Source organism: Pelmatolapia mariae, linkage group LG14 (assembly GCF_036321145.2).
Source record: "Pelmatolapia mariae isolate MD_Pm_ZW linkage group LG14, Pm_UMD_F_2, whole genome shotgun sequence".
In the NCBI taxonomy this organism is placed as follows: Eukaryota; Metazoa; Chordata; class Actinopteri; order Cichliformes; family Cichlidae; genus Pelmatolapia; species Pelmatolapia mariae.
The window spans coordinates 17,101,204-17,125,784 of NC_086239.1; the positions used below are offsets into that span (position 1 = coordinate 17,101,204).

The following is a 24,581-nucleotide window of genomic DNA, read 5'->3' on the forward strand; positions in this document are numbered from 1 at the left end:
CACTGTGGACTTAGTCAGCAACAATACTCAGGTAGGCATTTATGCCATATTCTGACCCTAGCATCCAAATGTTGTGGCTGAAATTAAAACTTATCAGACGTTTTTCCAATTTGCTTTGGTTCAATTCTGGTGACCCTGTGTGACTTTTGGCCACAGTTTCCCATTCTTAGCTGACAAAGTGGCCCACAGTGGGGTGTTTGCTGTTCTAGCCCATCTGTTTAGGGACCAACGCATTGTGCATTCAGAGATGTTCTTCTGTATACTTTGGTTGTAGCAAGGGGTTATTTGAGTTAGCGCTGCCTTTCTGTCAGCTCAAAGCAATCTCTAACGTCTGGCATAAACAAAGCAATGAACACTTGCTCACTGCATATTTTCTTTGAGACCATTCTCTGTAAAACCAGGAAACGGTTGTTTCGAAAAATCACAATATATCAGCATTTTCTGAAATACTCAGACCAGCTGCTCTGTCACCAACAACAATGTCCCATTCAAAGTCATCATTGCTGTTATGTCACTGGTTGATATTTGCATTAATGAAAGGTTGAATTTTACCTAACAAAGTGGTCAGTGTGTGCACATTTCCTTATCAATATTTTTGCACCTAATTTAGACTGACCACAAAGAGTGGTCAGTCTAAATGTTTGTGTGTATGCAGACATTTTATGGGTATGCAGAAACTAAATGAGTTGTTGTGAATAAATCGCAGAGCAGTTGTTTTTTTCTAAAGCATTTCTAGTATCTTTATCCACTATATAATATATGACCCATCAAGTAATAAAAAACTTCCCCTTCATACTCTATATTGTTTTTATGTTGTTTATTAGTGGATTATCTCTTTTATAATATTTATAAGCATTTAGATTTCTTTTGTCGTCAGCTCTCTTCAGCTAATCTTATCGTCATCATAAACATTGTTCGCTCATAACTGAATTTTTATTTTGCTGTGGTAAGACCTATAAAAAAATGTCTGTTCTCATTCCCTATAACAGCTTTTTAAAATATCAATATTTCCGAGAAGACAGTAAGCACACAAAATTATTATGAAAATTGATTTGATGTGACTTTGTTTCACGCTTTGTGGTTTTTGTATCAACAGATCCTTTGCCGCTTCAGTTTTTAACTACTTTTGGTGTAACTGTACATTGGCATAAGATATGGTTACTCTGTTGAAACATTTAAAATTGCTTAAATCATTTTAACATTTTTACTAAAGATCATAAATTTTTACACTGACGTAGTACCACAGGCCAGTTTTAATCAATGTGCAAGGGTTGTATAATATAGTTGTAATTATTGTGGTGACTTTTTGGTCGTTTGAATATGAAATAACTAAACTTGATTGTATTTCATTTTTTCCTTTAAGATGAAAAATCTTGTGGGGATTCAGGAGACTTCTGTGAGAAGATCATTCTGAGAGTTCCACTTGGCTCGTCTAAGCTCCTACCATGTAACCTTCGACCAAACAGCTCCAAATGGGTGACATGGAGACACGCTGCCGCAAAGCAGGCAGAGATGGTCCAGCTTTCATCTGAAGGGCATATTAAGTTCCTGGACCCCAGAAATGGTCGAGTCAAAGTCTTTCCAAACAAGCAAAGAGACGGAAACTACTCCATCAAAATCGAAGGGCTTGAAAAATCTGACCTAGGATGTTACCGCTGTGGATGGCAGTGTGTTCAAGTCATGGAAAGTCGTAAGTGGAGTTTTATTTTAAGCTATGCTAAATATTCAATACTAAACAGCAGCCTGTAGAGTTTCTTCCTTTCCAGGGTCACAAACCTCAAGACCCATTACATGAGAAGGGACAAATGATTAAGCGACTGTTTCCTGTGACACATATTTTGTAAAACCACAACTTTTCATGCAGGTGCAAGTACCGCCGACATGTGGCCAGTCATTTACATCTCTATTGGTGTGGCTGCACTCCTTCTGATGGTTGTTGTTAGCTTCTACATCTACTGGAAATGCATAGGTGAGAACCTGACATGTCAGACACAAAGCTGAAACTGGGTGGTTTAGTAATACACTGTTTGCTTCTGTTTCAGTTTGCAGTAAAAACAAAACACAGGGCATTGCAGCGATTCCCACCAGTGCAGGTACAGAGTCTATGCCATACATTCATATCTGTGTTACATCCTTTGTTTGTGATTTTTTTTCACTTGTTACCATATTTTCTGAACACTAAAAAAAGGGATTCAATTAAATTAAAAGGGAATTTAAATTGGGATTACAAAGATATGTATATATAATATATATACTAAAATAACATTGCTGTTTCACTGGAAAAAGGTAACAGATGCAGGCCGGTTTGTTGTTTCCTACATGCAGCTCAGTGTTTAACATGCTAACCTGCAGTAACTACCTGCTGGCTTCATATTTAGCAGACAAAATGTTAAAAATTTGCCAAGACATGGAATAGCTGTCTTCCCAAAAATCTCTGAATAGACCCTTAAGTTGCTCTGACTAATGTGCCACTGCAGATCCCAGTGCTCCGCCTATGCCAGCAGTCAATGTACCAGTAGGTGTACATGTGCGTGTACAACAGGCAGCAGGAGCCTACGGTAATAATCTCGTCTACGGTGAGTTTACTCATCTTTTCTTCCCTCCTTACTTGCTAAAATACAATAAAGTAACTGTCTCCCACCTGAGAAATAATGATGAGTACATTTTAAACAAATCTTTTTTTGAACAACAGAAAATGATAACCTGCGGCCAGCAAGTGCAGAACCCCCCAGAAATCACTATGACTCACGTGGAGCTGTGCAGTATCTGGACAGCATTCAGCCTCAACAGCCCGGTCACAGCAGCGGTGGGATTTATCCAAACGTGGATCAGTTTCACTTTGAAAGGGTGGAAAGTCAGAGAACCAGACAGAGATTTCATTTAGGTGCTTGGAAAAAGTCAATTTACTTACTGCATTACTGGTGACTTCTAAATTGTAACAGTGTGAAGTAACTGTCTTCTCTCACCCCATTAGAGCTTTTCAGCAGATTACGCCAAGCAAGTCTCAGCCGGCATTATTACGGTAATCTTTAATTATACTTACATTTAAATTATTTTATTATTATGAGTTCAGTTCTATCCAATTTTGACTCATCCACTTTATTTCACAGTTAACCAACGCGATCTCCGCAAGCAACACGCCGCGTCAAAGCAGCCGGACAATCAAAAGAGAGGTAGTTTAAGTTGATGAGAAATGATGAGAATGTCTGACAATAAACACAAAACACAGATTCCTTTATTAACTCACATTTCTTTTCCAGTTGGCCACGCGAGGAAGAAAAACAAAGACAGTAAGTGTTGACTTCATCTGTGGGCATGTTACTAATCAAATAATACTGTGCACTGAACTGCTGTTTCTTCCTTTTCCTTTTTCAGACTGTGAATACAATAACCCGATTTACAACACGAGCACAGACCAGCTCAACCGGCTGTAGAGAATCAAGGACAGAGATTTAAACTCCTTCCACAGTGAGGATTACTGATTTGTTTATTTTATTTCTTTGAAGTGATTCGTGTCTTATTGTATTTGTTTGTAGTATCACTGCACTTATTTCACTCCCTGTACTGTTCTTGTTTCTGAACTGCTGATGTTTGTATGCTCTTCACATATAATATATTTGCAATCTAAATGTACACACATTCAGAGATGTGTGTTACTTAAACTTAATAAAAGAACCTGTATGTACTAAATTTGCTTTGACTTTTATCACTGCATGTTAAAGCAGTTCTACGGTGCTTTCACTGTCAGTGCTTATAATTTCTGTCATAATAACAATGAGATTGCATTGATCTGGATCCCAACTTTTCATTATCTCACCAAGAATTGCTGCATCATTGTGAAAACTATTGCTAACTAAATAAAAGAGTGGCAGATCGTAGAGTTCTTTGCACACACACACAAACAATCACACAAATATTACTGCTGAGTGCCAACCAAATGCCTGATCCTCTAAATCTTCCCAAAAACCGATTCTGGTCGTCAGGACGTAGCATTACGCAGCAGTAGAAACACTATATCACTCTATGTCACTCATCCAAGTGACCTGACACACCATTTGTTTCAATTTTAACAGCACACTTGTGAAGTTTGATGTAGGTCTCTTATGTGGTTACAGTGCTATTACAATGACAAAAATATTTCCTTGTAGACACACAAACTGAAAACTAGGTTTGTGCTAGTTTTTGTCACCAGGACCACATTTTTCCATGATGTCAGCAATCATTACATTTTGTTAAACTTACAGGCTCAGTGCAAAAATACTTTAGAACGTCATATGTCAAACAGCCGTTAATTCATTTATTAACATGACATACTTTAGTACTGAATAAATCCCACTCCTATTTCCATAGGTAACAGAGCTATAATATACAGCCTAACACAGCTGAACAACAACAACTACAGCCACAACTCATCTAAGATGAAAAACGAATTAATATAGTTGACACCTGGTTAATATACGAGCTCAATTCAATTTTATTCTTATGGCACCAAATCAAAACAACAGTAACCTAAAGCATTTGATTTCAGTATAAATTGTATGTAAATGTAAATTATTATTCCCAGATACATTGTTCAGTTTGCAGTCATATGCAGTATTAATGCTGCCTACCAGACTCATATGCCGACAGATAGAGAAATGCTTAAAAGGAGCAGAAGCAAAAACAAGAGAGCAAGAAAAGCATTGTAGGAAACCATGCATATGAATTCATGAGCAAGTTGGTCTTGGCAAAGCATCATCCACATGACTTGATGGCAAAAACAAAAGCCAACACATCACAATCTGAGCAACGCAAAACAGTTGATGCGATGAAGCTAGCTGCTGCTCAGAACAAGAGGGGAATGCTGAAAAAACAGAATGGCAGCTGACCACACCTTCTTTATTTCTGTTAGAGAAAACATAGACAAAAAACATTTTTACAAAGCCCATGAGAGAATTACCCTACCAAACCCAGGAAGCACATAAGTCCTTTCTTAGTTGGGGGGCAATGGATATTCAGTGGCAGCGTCCTTACATGACCCAACACAATGTTATTAAGTAAAGCCAGATCACAAAACCAGCAGGTGATAAATTTCACATAGTTTAACAGCACAGGTCGAATGGGTGATCACACTTGCTCTCAGTTTCACAGATCTGCCTTGGTGTGAAAAAGGTTTTTGCAACCTAACACGGCAGAACTTAGTTTGTGAAATGGTCTCAGCACTTTCTGTAACTTATGATTTAATGGTCCGGTTTGGTTTTGCAGTCACCTGACACATATGAGAGGTTCTAATATTAAGTGAGGTCAAAAATACTTCTGAATATAGCTGCAACTCTTACAGAGCCATGATTGATCAAGGGACATCCTCAGCACTTTAGTGGGTGCAACCACCTGAAACACTGGCCTACCAACAAAATGTTCCCCCGAGCAACTGAAATCAAAGAAACTGTTTTCTTCCTCTCCACTTGCACAGCAATCGATTGATTTTAGTTCGTGTACAAAAGTAGAATCGCTGTAACCATCACTTTAAAGTCTTTTTGTGCTGGCTTACATTATTGTTTTGTGTTGTCGGCTTCTTGCTCATATGTGAACACTAAAAGAAAGATGATATGTGTGATCTCATTAGGATAGTGATTTGTACTAATTTGTGGGCCTATAGCCTAAGGCTTACATTAACTGGTAATAATGTAGCAATGTGTTTAAGGTTATTTTAATAACCTGTAATAATGAAAAAATAATGTAATGAGCAGAGCAATGAATTACTGTCTCCAATAAGTAATTATGTAATGTACTGTATTACTGTGATGTACTTTAAAGAAAAAAAAGTGTATTCTGCAATGCATTACTTTTCTTGAGTAACGACCCCAACACTGGTAACTACACGTGGTGGCTTTAAGACAGATATCTCTGCACTACAGATACCATGACTGCAGGAGGTAGTGAACACAGCATTAGACCTGTCACCAATCTTTAATTTTAGTTTCATGTTTCACATATAAGGATTCTGATGACAAAACTGGGACGAAGATTTCTCCTTAATCAGAAGAAAGTAAAGGCCCAGGAGAAACAGAGACGTGACCATCAGCATCTGTGTTGCTCTTACTTAACGTGCTCATCTCAAGTTGAATTTCATTTCCAACCACAACAACAGTAGTTCCTTCTACTGCTCAAAAGTTAACCTAATTTCACCAGATGCAGATGCAACAATAGCAGCCATAACCAGGAAACAAAAGCACTAACCCCAAATGCACAAACTGACAAAAAAACAAAACAGGCCCAAAACAGCCAGAGCTCAATAACCCATACAACAACAACTCCCCACAGCACAGCCCTGTTCCTCTGCCTAACCCTAATCTAACTGAACCTACCGCTTAGTTTTCAGGTGCTACTTAAGTTGGGTACTTATGTATTTAAAACCACAAAACTGGTAAAATATAAATGGCGAGAAACTGTTGTATCCTTGAATGTGTCTCCAAGGCAACCCTTCTAACCACTTTTAACATTACACTATCAAGACCTTGCAATGAAGTCAAAAGGGAATTCCCTCTCACACCCAACAGCAATTTTCTACAAACCAAGTACAGGCCTTAGCTCAAAACCAGGAAAATCCCCTGCAGAAGAGAGCTTACTGAGCAAACACACAGCAGAACAAATCACATTTTGTTCTTCACTGAAGCTGCTTCAGTTACCTCAGAACTAGAGCCCAACCGATGATCTGCTAATATATCGGTACCTGCATTTACTGTGGCTGATAAATGAAATTGTAAGCATTTTATAAAGAAGAGCTGGACAGGCATCCTTCAAACATGAGTGTTAATTTAGTTTTGATGTTTGTCCACCAGAGGGCAACAGGTATCTGTATCTCCACCAACAACATCCAGCTGAACCAAGGAGAGTTGAGTAGAGCACAAACAAGTAATCCATGACTTGTTGTGACAGTAAAAACAAATACATTTTAACAGCATTGTCATATTGTCTTAATGATGATAAATAACTACACACAAAAATTATGGAAGCCTGTCTATATTTTGTGTGTTTGAAGGAAAAAAGTATTGGCCAGTGTTGATTTTTTTTAAAAAATCACAAAAAAATTGTATCAGTCAGGCTCAGCTTATAAAATCCTGCCTACTGCTCATCAGTCTCCCAAAGAGCTGGATTGTGCTCTTATCCCAAAACAAATCTGCACAAAAACACACACTATCAGCACACTACAATGACTGATCAACCATTGCAGTTATAGAAGTTAACTTATTCCATCCTTCGTCTAGTCTACAGTGCATTTGTCACGGACTCTAACACAAGAGAAGATGGTAATTAGACAATAAAATTCATTCACAAAAACATAATGACATGAAGAAAACCAATGTTTGTCAGTACATTAGTAGTACGGTAGTATATGCACGAATGAGTGGCAGAGTATGCAATGTGTAACAAAGACAACAACAAAAAATCCAAGATATCATGCTGATATCTGCTACAGCAGATGAGTTTTTTATCATTGGTGTTACAATCAGAAAGAGAGATGAAGGGAGTCTACAGGAAGAGTGGAGCTGTGATATACCAGCTCACTGGGCCAAGGTGTAGCTCATGCTCATGCATGATCATCCAGTAAGCTCAGAAAACACCAAAATAGAGTCACAGAGTGCCAAGGAGTAGTCCTAACTACTCTAAATGTTTCTTATGTAGCGTCAATAGAATATACCGTCTTTTGGATCAAAATATCACTGGAGGAAGATGGAAATGCAAGTATTAACATTTGCATTACCTTCTCATTCGTCTTGTCTTTAATTAACCTCTTTAAGTGAAATGCTAAATTTAACAATGATTATGCAATGTAATTTTTATATTTATGTTAAAATCATTTTTGTGCACCCTTTCTGTCAATGGTGTTTCCATCTACAGAAGTAAATGTAATGAAAACTCTTATAAGACAAAAAAAAGACATAAGTTGCACATGTAAACACTTTAAAAATCCATTTACTGGATTTAGACTTTCATATTATATGAGATATGACATCAACGTTCAACATTCTGCTAGAGGCAGCTTTTAAAAAAAATAAATTAAAAAAATAAAAAAAAAAACGTCCCATGATGAAGATTACAGGGACACCAGCGCCATCTTTCTGCAGCTCATTTACAATGAAGTGTTTCTGGTGTCACTCAATCAGCCAGTGACACTGATGGAAATGAAGTACCTGAACTGTTTTGACTATTCAGTGTGCACTCAGTTTTAGTATTCGCAGCCTATGAAAATATGTCCATTACTGGACATCTAATATTGGATTTCATGACAAAGAACAGTAATAAAATTTCTGTAGGAAATTTTAATATATTAGATCTCAATGACATTTAAAAACAGTAATAGTACTAAAGTAAGTCATCTTAATTCCCAACAACATTTCCTCCAGCATTACCAGGATCAAAGAGAGAATGCAGTCACTGGACGCTAATCTCAAAATATAAATAATAACTTTTTATGTAAGAAACCTTACAATCTTTAGTGAATTAAGCAGTTTTATTATTATTAATAATAATGATAATAATAATAATCAGCATTGGGTGCATACAAGTAATGCAATAAGTCAATAACACTGACATGCCTCAACAATTTAGGCTATTAGGTGGTGGCCATTTATGGCACCACCAGTGAAATGAAGAGCCTGAACTCCCAAATCATTGAAAAATTTATTTTAAAAAAATCAAAATACAATTGCAGGTCAAAAAATATCCATTTCTGCAATGCCATTTAAATCGATTAACTGAAAAACATGTACATATAATACAAAGATTAAGAAGCAAAACAAACATGGAAAAAGAATGATGAACTGTTAAAAACAAAGTCCCATTGAACTATTTGTGGCTGAACGGGAGGATGTGGGGGGCTTGACCAGTCTTCAGACTTTCATCCTTCGCATCATCTGTAAGTTTGAAAGAAAAGAAAAAGACAAAGATTAAACCAAAACTCAGCAAAATGCATTTCAGCAACACTGCTACAAAACAAGATTTAATAACATCTGAATACAATAAAATGTTGTTGCACATGTCAGAAATAAAAACCACACACTGTGCTGTTGTCCTTTCATAAACCACTGCAGTGTCAGATATTTACCTTGCGAGCGCTGGCTGTCAATCCAGGAGACTTTGCAGATCTGCTGGCAGCTTGGGGAGATTTCCTCGATCCTTTCGTTACCACCTGAGGTGATTTAAAGTTTCCAGTTCTCCCGGCTTGTCTCACACCACCACGTGAACTCCCTGATGGCATTTTTTCCTGGTACTTGCGTGCACTTGTCTGAGCAGGCGACTTCTTTAAGCTGTTGCCTGGGGATTTTCGTGCAGAGCTGCGCAGCTTGTTCAGATGTTTCTTCAGGTAGTTATTGCTTTTAGGGGTGTTTTCGATGGTAAACATCATTGACTGCCTCCGGTCAGCCTGAGAGTAATGCAAGTGAAACTTAGCAAAGCGCTCAAAAACAAAGTTTTTTTCACAATTTTGTGTGAGCTAAAATTACACTCACTGGGCTGAGGGCAGCACGAAGAGTAGAGCTCGAAGCACCACTGCTCATGGTCCTGTTTTTCGGGGTGAGTGGACGAGGGAAGCAGCTGGCTTTCATCTTTTTCTTCAGGTTGAGATAAAAAGCAAACATGAAGTTACATTTTAAACATTTTTCTACTTATTTTGGATGACTATTCAATAACTATACAATATACTATCCACCAGTAATAGTATACCACAGTTTCCTGTTCATGGTACTGTTCAACCAACCTCAGGTGAAGTTTGGTGTAGGGACAACGTGGATGAAGACTGCTTTGTGCTTTTTGGGCTCCTCAGCTGATAGGAGCTGGCGGTCCTTGAGGGTAGTTGGCCTGGCATCAAGGACAGACGGTCGGAGCGAGTGCCAGCAGCAGCACCCACCTGCCCCAACATGAGTGACTGTCGATGGGAGATGAGCGAATCCCGCAGCTGGCTTGGAACCATGGATGCTCGGCGGATTGTGTCCGACGGGTCACCTGTACGTAACTCTTCGTCTGTGAAAACCAATGGACCGCTCCTTCCAGTCTAGAAGAAGAAAGATGAAAGTGTAGTGTATTAGTGTAGTGTAGTGTATTTAGTATACAGACGTTTAATTAGGAACAAACAGCTATTTGAGAAATTTGGCATCCAAGTGCTTCTCTTATCACCTCAGACTCAACAGGGTAGCTGCTCTTTAGATGAGGCAGACAGGCCTTGTTCCTGGCCTGGAGCTCCGCAATCCTCAGCCAGTCTTCAGGTCCACCATCAGGTTCGTTTTCTGCTCCAACGCAGAAGGTACTGGTGGCTGAAAAGAAACAGATGAAGCAAAACAGTTACACATACACACGAATCTCAGGTTTTACAGTTGTTATTATGAACCTGCAGTTCGCAATTTTAATATCAGCTCCAATTTCAGCTTCCACCAAAAACAGTGATTCCCAAAGTGTGGGCCAGCGTCCCCTTATGGGCCACAAAGGTACTGCAGGTGGGCCACATCAGTAACAGAAATTTAGCTTGAAATCACTCACAAATACGAGCTACATACTTATATAAATTTAGTTATATAAAAAGTGAATTATAACTAGTAAAGGGAGGTGGTTAGTTGAAATAATTTTAATTAAATAATCTTTACAATTGTAATAACTGTAATTATGATTTCTTCCATAATCAAGCAGCCTGAGTTGCTCCAACTATACAGTAATTGAATAATGCAATAACTGCATTATGAATAATGCTGTTTCTCTCTGAAGGCTTATTAGAATTACGATTTAAAAAACTCCAAACTTAAATGAAGTTTCATCATGATTCTGCAACTCTTTCCTTTCAGGAGGGAAAACTGATTCTTTTACTCACGCTGTACATGGATGGTGCTCCGTCTGTACCCTGGAAGCCCAATGAGTTGGTTGCTGGCACAGCTGGTCCTTCTGGCGGGAGTGTCAAACAGCTCCATAGACACGGGCCGGGCGGAGTTTGCATTAGCAAGGTTTGGCTGGGAGCGAGCTGAAGCCAGGCTGTAGAAGGTCTCATCAGCTTCACCGCAGCCCGGGGTCTTCTACAGATCAGACATCAACAGTCACAACTACAGTAATACTTGGATGGAAGTTTTGGGATATTTAGAAGGGGAAACGTTGGACCACTTAAATGTATTGTTAAGGTGCTGCGGTGAATTATTATGTGCTGCCAACAAGCAAGTGATGTACACAGAGATCTATTAGTCAACTACTCTTTTAGTATGATAGTTAAAACTTGAGACAGTGATTCCTTGTTAGAGAAAGGCATCATCAGAGAAATTTTAGAAACTGGTTAAATGAAACAATAATAATAATAATAATAATAATAATAATACTAACAATAATAATAATACTAACAATAACAATAATAATAATAATAATAATAATAATAATAATAGTACACCATCAGCATAATGACTAAATTACATAAAGAGTAAAGTTGAAACACCAGTGATTTTAAAAAGTACAGAGAATATTAAAAATGAACCAATTTTATCCATGTGTATTATTGTGAACATGCAGTAAGCGTGTGTGAGTTTCCTCCACCTTGGTCATAGTGATGTTTATAACCTGTGTGGTTCTGCGGCGTTTGACTGATGAAGTCGGATTTTTTTGGGTTGAATCCATAATTTCCTCTGCACCGGTCCTGGAGGATGAGAAAGAAAAAGAATTTGAAAGCAAATAAATCAGTGTTGTTTCTAATACATGAAATAAAATTTAGACACAATTATCTGTACAATTGTGTCTAATTCAGTTTTATACATTGCAATTACAAATGTACATTTAAGAACAAATGTTAAAGGGTCTGAATAATAAATTATTTTACTACAGTAACCAGGAAATAAAGTACTCACTCCTTAAACAAGTAAAGAGTTTCAAAGTGTTTTGTAATCGCACAATATTAGGGGACAAGATATAATCACTGCTAATTCTTAAATCTTGTCTTGATAATAAAACACGTCTTGGTAACATCACAACCAATCTAGAGCTAAAAAGGTGTAAGGAGTATGACCACAAACTCACCTCTTGACTTGTCTGGTGTTTATAGGAGTAAAGTACAAAGTTTCCAGTGACTCGGCCTTTAGACCCCGGCGTTTGGCTGCCAAGCGTTCTGAACTGCGTACAAGTGGTGTGCTGGATTCATCAGGTGCTGAGAGTTTTCTGAAAAAGTTTGATTTTAAAAAAGAAAGAAAACAGTGTGCATTAATCACTGCCCCAACTAAATCTTTCCAAATCCAATATAACACTTCACCTTCTACACAGTGTCTGCATGTATACAGTTGTTTTTGTGAGAACTACCACAAAGGTGATATTCAGAATTTTGGCAGGTGTTTGTGTGTCTAGTGGGACATATTGTGTTTTGTCAGTACTACAGTAGTCATGAAACATCACAGGTGTGTCGTTGGGATTGAAATGAAGTTTGAGGATGTGTGTAGGAACGCAGAGTGGAGGCATGTCAGAATTTATGGGCCACAGCCCCTGAAACATGGATATCAATTTGTCATCCCATTTGGATTCTTTTCCATTTGTAATGCATTACTGCATCATCGTGTGAGTCATGTAATGCATTTTAGTCCAAGAACACACTGACTTCAGCTGGTGCCATCCTTTACAAGATGGGCTTCAGTTATCTGTTACTCAAGTCACAGCTTTTAAAAGATTTTGCATCTCCTCTTCTTTAGAACACCAATCTTTTAACTTTGTTCTGTGCGTTTAATTTATTTTCCCGTCTGTTTGGTGAGCAAGTCCTACAAAAAGATTCTGAGAAACCTTAACCCAACACTTACCTTGTGGAGTTCAGAGAGTCTTCCAGACTGCTCTGGTCCAGGCTATCTGAGCTCATAGCTCTCTTCACCTGTGCTCTAGTGCAAACCCCCGAGTTTGAGTAAGGCACCTCAAAGAAACACGAGCTTGTTGCACTGCCTCCATTGGCATGAATCTTGTTCTGTACTCTTAAATTCTGGTCAGCACAGGCCAGCTGAAAGCAAAGAGATTGTGACAGAACAGGTTAAAATGCTAAAAAAAAAATTCAGGTGTGGTTTTAATTTCTTCTGTGTTTCTGCTCATTGTGTTCAATCGTCATGCTTTAAACTGCAATACTAACCTGTGCCTCCAAGCTGGCCACCCTGTGTGAAAGTGTCTTCTCATTGGCTTGAGCCTTGTCCAAATCAAGCTGAAGTACTTTCTTTTCCATGATCATAGTGTGCATTTCACGCTCTTTAGCTTCAAGAGAAAGCTTGAGAGCATCCACTTCTTCTTGGCTTTTCTGGAGAAGCTGCTTCTTGCTGTTGTAATGATTTGCAGCCTTCTCCATCTGTGGTATTCAAAACACGCATCTTAATTTTCTAGTCCAGATCATTTATCACACACACAAAAAAATTCACATGAACAAAACAGTTATTATATTAAGAGATAAGCAGAAATAAAAATGATTACATTCTCAAACAAATCCAAACAGATGTTCAGTCACAAGCAGTAAAATATATTTTGTAACAGTTTCTGGTCACACCAACCTGAGCCTTGTAGTGTTCAGCAGCCTCTGATTTAGTGGCAAGCTGTTCCTGCAGATCTCTCTTGATTAGCTCAATTTCTTCTGCTTTCTCTCGCTCTTTCAGCAATTTCTCATTCTGCATTTTCAGTATTTCCAGCTCTTGCTGCAGTACAGACTCAAGCTTCCGTGAGGCTACATTCTCCCTCTCTAGGGCCAGGTTGGCTTGGAGAAGTCTTTCCTTCTCAAAAACTATGGCTTCGTGATCCTTTTCTGCCTGGAGTATTCTAACCAAAAGCACCTGTTTTTCTTGGACAACAGTCTCCTTCTCTTTGAGTGTGGTAACCTGCATCTCCTGCACAGTCTCTTTCAACCTGATGTTAGCAGCTTGTGTTGCTTCATGTTGTGTCAACTCTGCAGTTGCGGATGTAAGTTGTTGCTGAAGGAGGCTTATTTGCTGAGCAGACTCTTGCTGAGTTTCAACTAATTTCTGCTCTTTGGCCAGAAGCCTTTCCACCTCCTCCTTCAAATTCTGGATCTCATTTTGGAGAACATAGGTCTGTTTGGAGCTCTCCTGTTTTATCTCAGCCACAAGTTTCTCACTGGCTTCGGCTTTAGCTTTTGTTTTTTGTATCACGTTAGCTTGAGCATTGACCTCCGCTCTGAGAGTGTTTATAGTTTGGTCTTTATCAGCTGCAAGTGTCTTGACAACTGACAACTCTGCCTGAAGGACTTTAACCTTCTCCTCTGCCTTTGTGAGAGCCTCTCTCATGTCACATACTTGGTTTTTCAGAGTTTCGATCTCTTGTTGTAGCATGTCAGAGTGGATTGAGCCCTCTTTTTTAAGTGTAACCAGTTGTTCTTCTTTGGCCTCGACCTGCTCCCTCAGCCGCTTTACCTCATCTTCTGAGGTCATCATCATGTTTTGTAGAGAGTGCTTTTCCTGAGAAAACTCAAATTCCTTCTGTTTCAGCAGGTTTTCTTTAAGCTGAGCCTGCTCTGTTGCAGTCTTCAGTGATTCATTCAAACACTGTACTTGACCCTGAAGAGTTTGAATCTCATTCTGTAGAGCCTCTGACTCCTTGCAGTTGTCGGTCTTCATCTCATCCACCTCAGCCTCTTTAGTCTGGATTTCCTGCTTCAGTCTATTTACTTCTGCCTCAAGAACTGAAATGTGTTTCCTAAGCTCCTCAATCTGCAAAGTGCTTTCCTCTTGTTGTTTGGCAATTAGAGCTTCTCTGGCTTGAGCCTGGTCCTTGGCCATCTCAAGAGAATGGGTCATGCTTTTTATTTGGTTGTTCAGATCATCAAGCTCTTGTTGCAACAATTCAGAGCGTGTAGAGGCCTCAGTCTCTAGCAGAGCCATCTGTTCCTCTTTTGCCTGGACCTCATTTTTCATTCGCTTCATCTCTTCCTCAGAGGCAAGCAGTTGTCGCTGCAACAGCTCTTTCTGGACGACGCTCTCCTGCTCCTGTTTTTCAAGTGCAACTAGCTGCTTCTGAAACTCCTCCTCTGCCTTTGTGAGAGACTCTCTCATAGTTTTCACGTTGGATTTTAGAGTTTCGATCTCTTGTTGTAACATGTCAGAGTGGATTGAGCCCTCTTTTCTAAGTGTGACCAGTTGTTCTTCTTTGGCCTCGACCTGCTCCCTCAGCCGCTTTACCTCATCTTCTGAGGTCATCATCATGTTTTGTAGAGAGTCCTTTTCCTGAGAAAACTCAAATTCCTTTTGTTTCAGCAGGTTTTCTTTAAGCTGAGCCTGCTCTGTTGCAGTCTTCAGTGATTCATTCAAACACTGTACTTGACCCTGAAGAGTTTGAATCTCATTCTGTAGAGCCTCTGACTCCTTGCAGTTGTCGGTCTTCATCTCATCCACCTCAGACTCTTTAGTCTGGATTTCCTGCTTCAGTCGATTCACTTCTGCTTCAAGAACTGAAATTTGCTTCCTAAGCTCTTCAATCTGCAAAGTGCTTTCCTCTTGTTGTTTGGCCATTAGAGCTTCTCTGGCTTGAGCCTGGTCCTTGGCCATCTCAAGAGAATGGGTCATGCTTTTTATTTGGTTGTTCAGATCATCAAGCTCTTGTTGCAACAATTCAGAGCGTGTAGAGGCCTCAGTCTCTAGCAGAGCCATCTGTTCCTCTTTTGCCTGGACCTCATTTTTCACTCGCTTCATCTCTTCTTCAGAGGCAAGCAGTTGTCGCTGCAGCAGCTCTTTCTGGACGACGCTCTCCTGCTCCTGTTTTTCAAGTGCAACTAGCTGCTTTTGAAACTCCTCCTCTGCTTTTGTGAGAGCCTCTCTCATGTCACATACTTGGTTTTTCAGAGTTTCGATCTCTTGTTGTAACATGTCAGAGTGGATTGAGCCCTCTTTTTTAAGTGTGACCAGTTGTTCTTCTTTGGCCTCGACCTGCTCCCTCAGCCGCTTTACCTCATCTTCTGAGGTCATCATCATGTTTTGTAGAGAGTGCTTTTCCTGAGAAAACTCAAATTCCTTTTGTTTCAGCAGGTTTTCTTTAAGCTGAGCCTGCTCTGTTGCAGTCTTCAGTGATTCATTCAAACACTGTACTTGACCCTGAAGAGTTTGAATCTCATTCTGTAGAGCCTCTGACTCCTTGCAGCTGTCAGTCTTCATCTCATCTACCTCAGCCTCTTTAGTCTGGATTTCCTGCTTCAATCTATTTACTTCTGCCTCAAGAACTGAAATGTGTTTCCTAAGCTCCTCAATCTGCAAAGTGCTTTCCTCTTGTTGTTTGGCAATTAGAGCTTCTCTGGCTTGAGCCTGGTCCTTGGCCATCTCAAGAGAATGGGTCATGCTTTTTATTTGGTTGTTCAGATCATCAAGCTCTTGTTGCAACAATTCAGAGCATGTAGAGGCCTCAGTCTCTAGCAGAGCCATCTGTTCTTCCTTAGCATGAATATCTGCATTTAGCCTCTTCATTTCTTCTCGAGATGCTGTCTTCTGCTTCTCGAGTGCTTCCATATGTTCAGCACTTTGTTGTTGAAGTAGCTCTCTTTGTTGGACATTCTCTTGTGTGTTTTTATCCAGTAGGTCTTGCTTCATGTGAATTTCCTGCTGCGCCTGTTTGAGAGATGAACTAAGGTCTTCCACTTGAGCTGTTAAGATCTGGATTTTGTCACTGAGAGTTTCTTGCACATTAGACTTCTCAAGAAGTAACTTGGCAAGCTCTTCTTCTTTGGCTTGAATTTCATCTTTGTTTTTGTTAGTTTCATCTGTAAGAATGTCAACTTCATCTTTGAGACTGGTAATTTGCTGCTCTTTAACAGCCAACAGAGAAGTAGCAGCAGTTAACTTTGTCTCAAGATCATTCACCTTTTCTTCAGTCTGACGAAGATGATCTTCCTTTGCTTGCTTAATTTCCTGTAGTTTTTTAATTTCTTGTTCACAAGCAGCAATATGCTGTTGTAGCCTGTCTGTCTGCTCATTTTTTTGCTGCTCAACCTGCTCAAGCTGAAGCTTAAGGACTCGGATCTCTTCCTGAAGAACTCCCCTCTGCTCATTTATCTCCTTAATTTCTTGGTGGCATTCCTCCAGTTGCTGAGTTTTAGCATGAATCTCCAGCTCAGCCTTTATCAGGGAGAAATGTGTAGTCTCTAGCTCATTCTTCAAACCCCTGATTTCAGTGTCCAACATTTCTCTCTGGCAATTTAAGAAGAACCAACAATTATAATCAATGAAGTAGAAAATAAAATTTCCAAACTTAAACTGAAAATAAACAATTCAAGATGTTTATCGTTTACCATAATATTTTACACATTTTTTATATTTTATATATTTTTCAATTAAGTTTGATTTTAAAATTGTTAGCTTTTACATATAATTACCTCTACTATGGGTCCCATATTTTCCCCTACTTCGTCCTTACTGGCCTTGCTTATTTCATCCTCCAAACAGGAAATCTTTCCTTGAAGGATTTGAATTTGTTCTGTAAGGAGTTCCTGAGAAATGAGAAAGGGAGCAGCTTACAGTAAATTCATTTGTATAAAACCCAACATTTAATGAGATCAATGGAGAAATAAGATTACTTACAATCAACACAAAACTAATATAACTACTCTTCTTTATTTATAATAAAATAAGCAGACATGAGCATTTAAATGTGCTTTTCTTCTGAGTCTTTAACAGACGTGATGTTTCCAATTCATTGCCCTTTTTGCATTTAGATTTCTCTGAATGACACAGGAATGCATGTTAAACAATATCTCTTGTGACTCTATACCTTTTGAGCAGTTGCTTGGTTGAGCTCAGACTGTAGGTGGTTTGTTTTGTTTCTCCACTCCTCCTGAGCAGACGCCTGATTTTCCGTCAGTGTACCAACTTCTGTCTCAAAGACGGCAAGCTGTGAGCACACAGCTCTCACCTGAGAAATTTTAAAAAATACAAAGGTTTTTCAAATCCAAGTTTTGAGCTCAAAACTGACACACAGAACTCCTCAAGACTTTAAAAGGTTTCTACTAGTGCAACACTCTCCAGAAACATGAAATGCACATGATCTTTACTGAATCCTGTCATGAGTGAGAATTCACTATCACAGATTTGCCTCAAAAGGTTTGGAAGCCATAACAGCAGACACTGTCATTAGATCTTTAGTGTAAATAAGAGACCCTCAAGAAAAAAACAAAACAAACAACTTAAAAAAAAACAAAAACAAAAAAAAAACCCAGAATATTTTGCATGTTATTACCTGAGAAGAAAGCACACCGTTTTCATCTGCAAGCTCATCCACTTTGCGCTCCATGAGTGAAGTGTTTGTCTTGAGGTCTTTATTTTGCTTCAGCATCTCATTAAGACGCTTTTGTAAGCTGGAAAAAAATAAATAAACAAAAATGTTACTTTAAACACTTCTGTACAAAGGTCTTGAAGTACAGACTATTAGTCTGCTGTACAGAATTTAGTCTATTGTTAGGGGGTTGCTAGGCAACATGATGACAAAATATCGTGTAACTTTTGTGGATAGAAATTAGATGTTATGGTTGTGATATTAAAATGATGATTTCATATGGTGTTATAGGTAGGGATGGGAATCGAAAACCGGTTCTTGTTGAGAACCGGTTCCCACTGTTTCAATTAATTGGAAGCCCTAGGCTGTGAATCTCTTAAGATCTCACTGTTGGGTTTGTAAGGCCATGTTACTCCTAAATTTCTATCTTGTTCAAAGAGAAGATATAAAACAAAGTTATCAGCTAATCGACCTGTGTGTTCTTCTTTTTTTAAAACAAGAATCGATATTATAAGTTGTATAGCTCCGATAGTACCAATGATTCTAACCTCCTCTCTGATTTTTTTAGAGACCTAAAGATTCCAACATTGTCCCCAGATGAGGTTTCCACCCTGGATGCACCTCTGCAGCAGCAGGAGATTACAGTCTCGCCGATCGCCAGGCCCTGATGGCTTAACGAGTTTTATGCCGCCTTTGCTGGAAAACTAGCCCCTGTGTTAGCTACATTATATACTGACTCTCTTGCCAAAGGTGTTTTGCCTGAGTCTAAATCAAGCTTGTATAACATTACTTCCCCAAAAAGATAAAAACCCTTTGGAATGTGGATCCTACAGGCCGATTTCACTCCTGAATTCAGACTATAAAATACTAGCGTTTTGGCCAACCGATTGGAAAAAGTTTTACCTAACATAATCTCTTCAGATCAGACTGGTTTTATTAAAAACAGGCACTCCTTTTTTAGTATTCGCCGACTACTTAATATAATGTACACCCCCAGCCAAGCTGCTTCCGAATGCCTTCTCTCCATGGATGCGGAGAAGGATTTCGATAGAGTAGAATGGGAATATCTATTCGAGGCCTTGCAAAGGTTTGGGTTTGGAAGTTCCTTTTTATCCTGGGTGAAATTCCTCTATGCCTGTCCTTCAGCCATGGTACTCACTAATAACCATTATTCTAAACCGTTCCGCTTGCATCGTGGAACCCGTCAGGGCTGCCCCCTCAGCCCCCTCCTTTTCGTATTAGCTATTGAGCCGTTGGCAATAGCTATAAGAAGTAATCCTGCTATTCAAGGCATTTTGCGATATGGCACTGAGCATAAACTATCTCTCTATGCCGATGATCTCCTGCTGTTTGTATCCAAGGCTGAGGTAACAATTCCCTCCATTCTTGAACTTTTTGATACATTTGGGCTTGTGTCAGGCTATAAATTGAATCTACATAAGAGTGAATTACTGCCTCTAAATATGCATCTCTCCACATTAGCAAACATTACTGTTCCCTTCAAGATTGCAACACACAGTTTTGTCTATCTAGGCATAACTGTGACGAAAAACTTCAGTGATCTCTTTAAAGAAAATTCTTACTAAGTTACACCTCAGTATGCAACAAGACTTGTCAAAATGGTCGCCGCTTCCTCTCTCGTTAGTTGGAAGAGTGAATGTAGTTAAAATGTCTGTATTACCCAAATATCTTTATCTGTTTCAAAGCCTTCCTATATACATTCCGAAAGCTTATTTTAAGAAATTGGACTCTGTAATCACATCATACCTTTGGAACAATAAGAAACCACGTTTGCGCAAAGACCATCTGCAAAAGTCAAAGCAAGATGGAGGCCTGGCTCTACCGAATTTCCGTTATTATTACTGGGCCTCCAATTTACGCTGTCTGACCTACTGGCTGCACTATCAGCACGATTGCAGTGGACCCATATGGGTAGAAATGGAGAAGCTTTCTTCTGGTTCTTTCTTGCTATCGTCTGTCGTAGGTGCAGCTATCCCATTACCCAAAAGCCTGACAATTGAGAATCCAGTAGTTAATAATACTATCCAAATTTGCTTTCAGTTTAGAAAACATTTTAATCTTCTGAAGATGTGCTTAGGCAGCCCGGTAGCTTCCAACTATGTTTTTTCACTGTATGATGCCACATTTCAGGGCTGGCAGAGGCGAGGGCTGAGATCTTTAAAAGAACTATTCATTGACGGCACGTTTGCCTCATTTGAACAGCTGACTAATAAATACAACTTACCCCCCTCTCATTTTTTTAGGCATCTACAAATACGACACTTTCTTTCAGGCTCTATTCCAGGGTTCCCGAATAAACCCCCTAGTGATGTAATGGATGACATTATGTGTTTTAACCCGGTTAAGAAAAAGGCCATATCATCAATACTTGTTCTGATTTTGCGCCTGGGTTCTTCTTCTATGTCTGCAATTAAGCGATCCTGGGAAGAGGATCTTAAAATCTGTATTACTGAAGCAGACTGGGGCAATGTTTTAAGTAATATTCACTCGTCCTCCATGTGTGCAAGACATTGCCTTCTACAGTTTAAAATAGTGCATAGGGTACATCTCAGCAAATCAAAATTGGCAAAGATGTATCCTCAGATTGACCCAACGTGCGAAAGATGTAAATTGACAGAGGCCACCTTGATCCATATGTTTTGGTCCTGTCCCAAAATACAAAAGTTCTGGACGGATGTCTGTGAGGCTTTGTCATGCATAATTGGAATGAGATTAACACTCAATTAAGGATGTATTATTTCATCTTAAATTAGAGAAAATTAGGTTCGTTTTGAGAGGCTCTGTAAATAAATTTAATAAAGTCTGGAAACCCTTTTTGATATTTTTTGACCAACCATCTGCACAGATTCGGGAGTGACCTTTATTTATTTATTTATTTTGAATTATATTTGTTTGCTTACTTTTCTTCCTTCTTATTCTGTATGCCTTGGCTGGTGTTATTTTGCACTGATGTGAATTGTTTTTCCTTTTAAACTTTTGATTACTTGGCAGCGAACAGGGGTGCTGTTTGTTAGGGTGGGTTTTTATTTTAATTTTTCTCTCCTCTTTTACTTTTATTTTACACTTTGTATTTTTGTATTTCATTGTGAAAAATAATAAATATATTAAACACTAAAAACAAGAATCGAATTGTTAAACAGAATCGAAAAAGGAATCGGAATCGTGAAAATCTTATCAATTCCCATCCCTAGTTATAGGTTCATAAATCACTGTTCTTGGGTACTTACTCATTGTTCTTGATCTCAAGCTCATTAATTTGTTCTTTGGTAACATGCTCCTGATCACCTTGTTCTTCCTTTAGTTTATCCAGGCGGTACTGCAACTGGTTAATGTGAGACTCTGGGAAAGAGAGAGAAAGAAAACCAAAGCATGAAGCAAAGTCTATTTTGAAAACACGGCAGGTATAAAAAGCTTAAATGACAATGCAGATAATTTTAGACAAAATATGGAGTGGTACTTTAACAAGAAGTTTGCAATTTCTCATACAAGTCTAAGAAAATGCAAACCACACATTCAACAGATGGTACCTCTTTGTTCAATGAGCACAATCTTGCTGGCCAGCTCCCTCTCCAAACTATCTCGGTAGTCTCGCTCCTTGATCATCTGTCGCTGCATTTTCCTCAGCTGAAATTTCGGTGTGTTCATTACATCCTCCAGAGGAGAACTGCTGTGTGAATTAAGCAGATCAGAAAGGTAAAGATTTTCAACGAGATGACAACCTGTGGATTTTCATCATGTATATTATAAGATAATATAAAACGAGGAAGTTTGGATTAACATAACCCATAAAACTGTCTTATATCTTTAAATGAATATTGTAACATAACCTGGAAATATTTAAGTCAAATCTGGTACCTGACTGAAGAAGAAGCCACAGTTTCTATGTCCACAAATTTAATTCTACTGGTTCGGTGGAAGAAAGGAGACTCATCACCCAAGAAGGAAGAGACGCTTGACATGTTGGAACCAGAGGTAGCTGCTGATTGCTCAAATATTTCTTGAGATAAAGTCAAATCTGAGACAAAGATTACACGATAAAGTCAAGCCAGTTAGTTTGTTTTGCTAAAGACTTCTTATTACAGTGTACCCCGGAGGGGAAAAACAAAAGTGACATATTTGTGACTTACGTTTTCCTCTCAGATGAGCATCAAGTTCCTCGCTCAAATAAACACAACCCTCACTCTCCATCACAAAGGAACTAGTTAGGTGTGCTAGTTCCCGCTAGCAGAGTGGGAATAAATAAATACACACAGAATTAAAAATAATAGCACCAAGCAACTCATGATAAATGAGATGAGATGTATAAGTGTGACTGCAACACACCAGCAGCTCCCAGCTTACCTCCACATCGCAGTCCAACATGTTCAGAGTGCAGTGGTCATTCATCATATCATGGTATACAAGCAACAAAAGCACCTAGTGATGTCGCAATAAAAAAGTATGATAAGTGCTCTCTTTGGGCCTTTAAAAAGAAAAATGAAAAACAAAGTGGACGTTTTTTTACCTTTGAAATTTCAGCTGTTAGGCTGATGCCATCTCTAATGTGGTCCCAACGCAGAGAAGAGCTCTTGCTTGCATTAAATCTGCAGTCCCCTAAACAACAAAACACACACAAGCTCAGGTCAGTAATATATTTATCACCCATTATAATAAAAATGATATCAGTGAGGAAGTTTTACAGTGAGGCTCAGGAAGTAAAGTCAATCATCTTTAAACATGAAGGTCAGTTGCTCACATACTGAAGCATCCTTGTGTAAGACACTAAACCCCAAACTAACACTTATCCGCTAGAGTTAATGTGTGCTATATGAATGAGTGAATTCGGCTTGTAGGCTAAAACACGCCCTGTAACAGTAGAAAAGTGTTAAATAAGTAGCAGTCCATCTACCAGGACACAATTTGGATCCCACCCAGGAATGCAGGGTGTGTCCAAAGGTGCAAAATATCTGTTATTTAAGGCAGAGAAAACAATGTGTTTAAAGTAAGGATGAGCTCTAAGTTCCTACATTAACACTTTCTGAAATACAAAGCGCTTTAAGCCCGATCAGACCATGAAATCCCCTTTAATCATATGTACTTCAGTCATTGGTTTAGAACAACATAAGCCTCAATAAGCTAAAGTGCTGTGATTCACCAGCTGGAGCCTTTATTACATATATCTTGTATTAATATCAAACTCATTCAAAAAGACACTCTTAAGAAGTCTCTCCAGAAGGAAACTCACTTTCTAGGAACTCTGCAATTACTCTGAACCGATCCTCAGTTGCATCATTTAGACAGGGGATGGGGTGCTTTTTCCTAAAATGACAAAGAAAAAGAAGAAAAATATAATAAAATAAAAGGTTTGCTGCAAGGAAGTAGGAGCTCTATATTTTCCAAAAGCACACAACCAACACGTTTAACACCCTGTCAGTCGCTGACACTCCCTGTTTACACAGGCTAAACATTACACCGCATTGCCAGCATACTTACAGCATATAAACAAGTCTAAGTACGATCACTCCGTCCTGCAAGTCATCGATGGTCAGCTCTGAGTCACAGAGTTTTAAACTGTTCACCTATAAAATTATAGTTTGGAGAGAAAAAAAAACAAAAAACAAAAAAGGGTGATTAAAACTTTAAACATTAGTGCAATCATTTCACCGTAATGTCCACTAACATAACTCAACTTACCCAGGCAAGTAAAGACTTTACAGCCAAGTTCATCTCCATCTTGGCTGACCCTTTATTCAAAAAAGGGATTTGCACTCAGGAAACTATAAAACAAAAAGCTATGTTAAATACTTGCAAGCTATCCAATTAGCACCGATTAACATTGTTGCACGACATTTTTTAACTACTACTACTTAACAAGTACCTGACAATAATATCTACACCAGGGGTGCCCAATCCCAGTCCTCGAGAGCTACTGTCCTGCAGCTTTTAGATGCGTCCCTACTCCAACACAGCTGAATCAAATGGTTTGATTGCCTCTTCAGCATGCCATCAAGTTTGGCAAATGCCTGATAACAAGCCATTCATTTGATTCAGGTGTGTCGGAACAAGGATCCATCTAAAAGCTGCAGGACGGTAGCTCTCGAGGACTGGGATTGGGCAACCCTGATCTACACTATGTTTCAGCAAAGTTATTTTGACCATAATGTTTTAAAGCACCAGCTGCCGACCTACTGTTGCGCCGAAATAGAGCTGCCAAAGGGTTCAGTAACGTCTATTAAGTCGAACGGTAGTAAAAATCGTGACTCACCTTAAAGGTTAGCAATTCTTGCCACTTTCACAGCAGTAGTCTGTAGTGTAGCTTATTAGTGTCTGAAGATACGCCTGCCTGTCTACAGTAC

General features: G+C 38.9%; 2 protein-coding genes across 2 annotated transcripts; one reads left to right on the top strand and one right to left on the bottom strand.

Moving 5' to 3' along the window:
• The first annotated feature begins 1,878 nt into the window (after window positions 1–1,878).
• On the top strand, window positions 1,879–3,480 carry LOC134640525 (uncharacterized). The gene is made up of 8 exons (XM_063492384.1): window positions 1,879–1,969; window positions 2,043–2,093; window positions 2,478–2,576; window positions 2,693–2,884; window positions 2,975–3,022; window positions 3,111–3,173; window positions 3,261–3,290; window positions 3,376–3,480. The coding sequence occupies exons 1-8, from the start codon at window positions 1,882–1,884 to the stop codon at window positions 3,432–3,434; spliced, it is 630 nt and encodes a 209-aa protein (XP_063348454.1). The 5' UTR covers window positions 1,879–1,881; the 3' UTR covers window positions 3,435–3,480.
• A 5,244-nt stretch (window positions 3,481–8,724) lies between these two features.
• numa1 (nuclear mitotic apparatus protein 1) lies at window positions 8,725–24,004 on the bottom strand. Its single transcript, XM_063493555.1, has 23 exons — window positions 23,920–24,004; window positions 23,719–23,804; window positions 23,471–23,544; window positions 22,751–22,839; window positions 22,588–22,662; window positions 22,374–22,467; window positions 22,102–22,261; window positions 21,774–21,913; window positions 21,474–21,585; window positions 18,190–18,307; window positions 17,725–17,865; window positions 17,330–17,443; window positions 13,512–17,144; window positions 13,103–13,312; window positions 12,786–12,976; window positions 12,022–12,159; window positions 11,545–11,644; window positions 10,841–11,039; window positions 10,156–10,292; window positions 9,740–10,033; window positions 9,492–9,593; window positions 9,089–9,406; window positions 8,725–8,897 (listed from the first exon to the last, which is right to left on the bottom strand). The coding sequence occupies exons 1-23, from the start codon at window positions 23,956–23,958 to the stop codon at window positions 8,874–8,876; spliced, it is 6,588 nt and encodes a 2,195-aa protein (XP_063349625.1). The 5' UTR covers window positions 23,959–24,004; the 3' UTR covers window positions 8,725–8,873.
• Window positions 24,005–24,581: the final 577 nt, after the last annotated feature.

Coding starts and splice junctions, on each gene's coding strand:
- numa1 (XM_063493555.1), bottom strand. CDS start 23,958: ATGGAGATGAACTTGGCTGTAAAGTCTTTACTTGCCTGG. Junction 22,663..22,750: donor TAACAGCTGAAATTTCAAAG/GTAAAAAAACGT, acceptor CGACATCACTAG/GTGCTTTTGTTGCTTGTATA. Junction 13,313..13,511: donor CTGAACACTACAAGGCTCAG/GTTGGTGTGACC, acceptor TGAATACCACAG/ATGGAGAAGGCTGCAAATCA.
- LOC134640525 (XM_063492384.1), top strand. CDS start 1,882: ATGTGGCCAGTCATTTACATCTCTATTGGTGTGGCTGCACTCCTTCTG. Junction 2,885..2,974: donor CAGACAGAGATTTCATTTAG/GTGCTTGGAAAA, acceptor TCACCCCATTAG/AGCTTTTCAGCAGATTACGC. Junction 3,023..3,110: donor TCTCAGCCGGCATTATTACG/GTAATCTTTAAT, acceptor TTTATTTCACAG/TTAACCAACGCGATCTCCGC.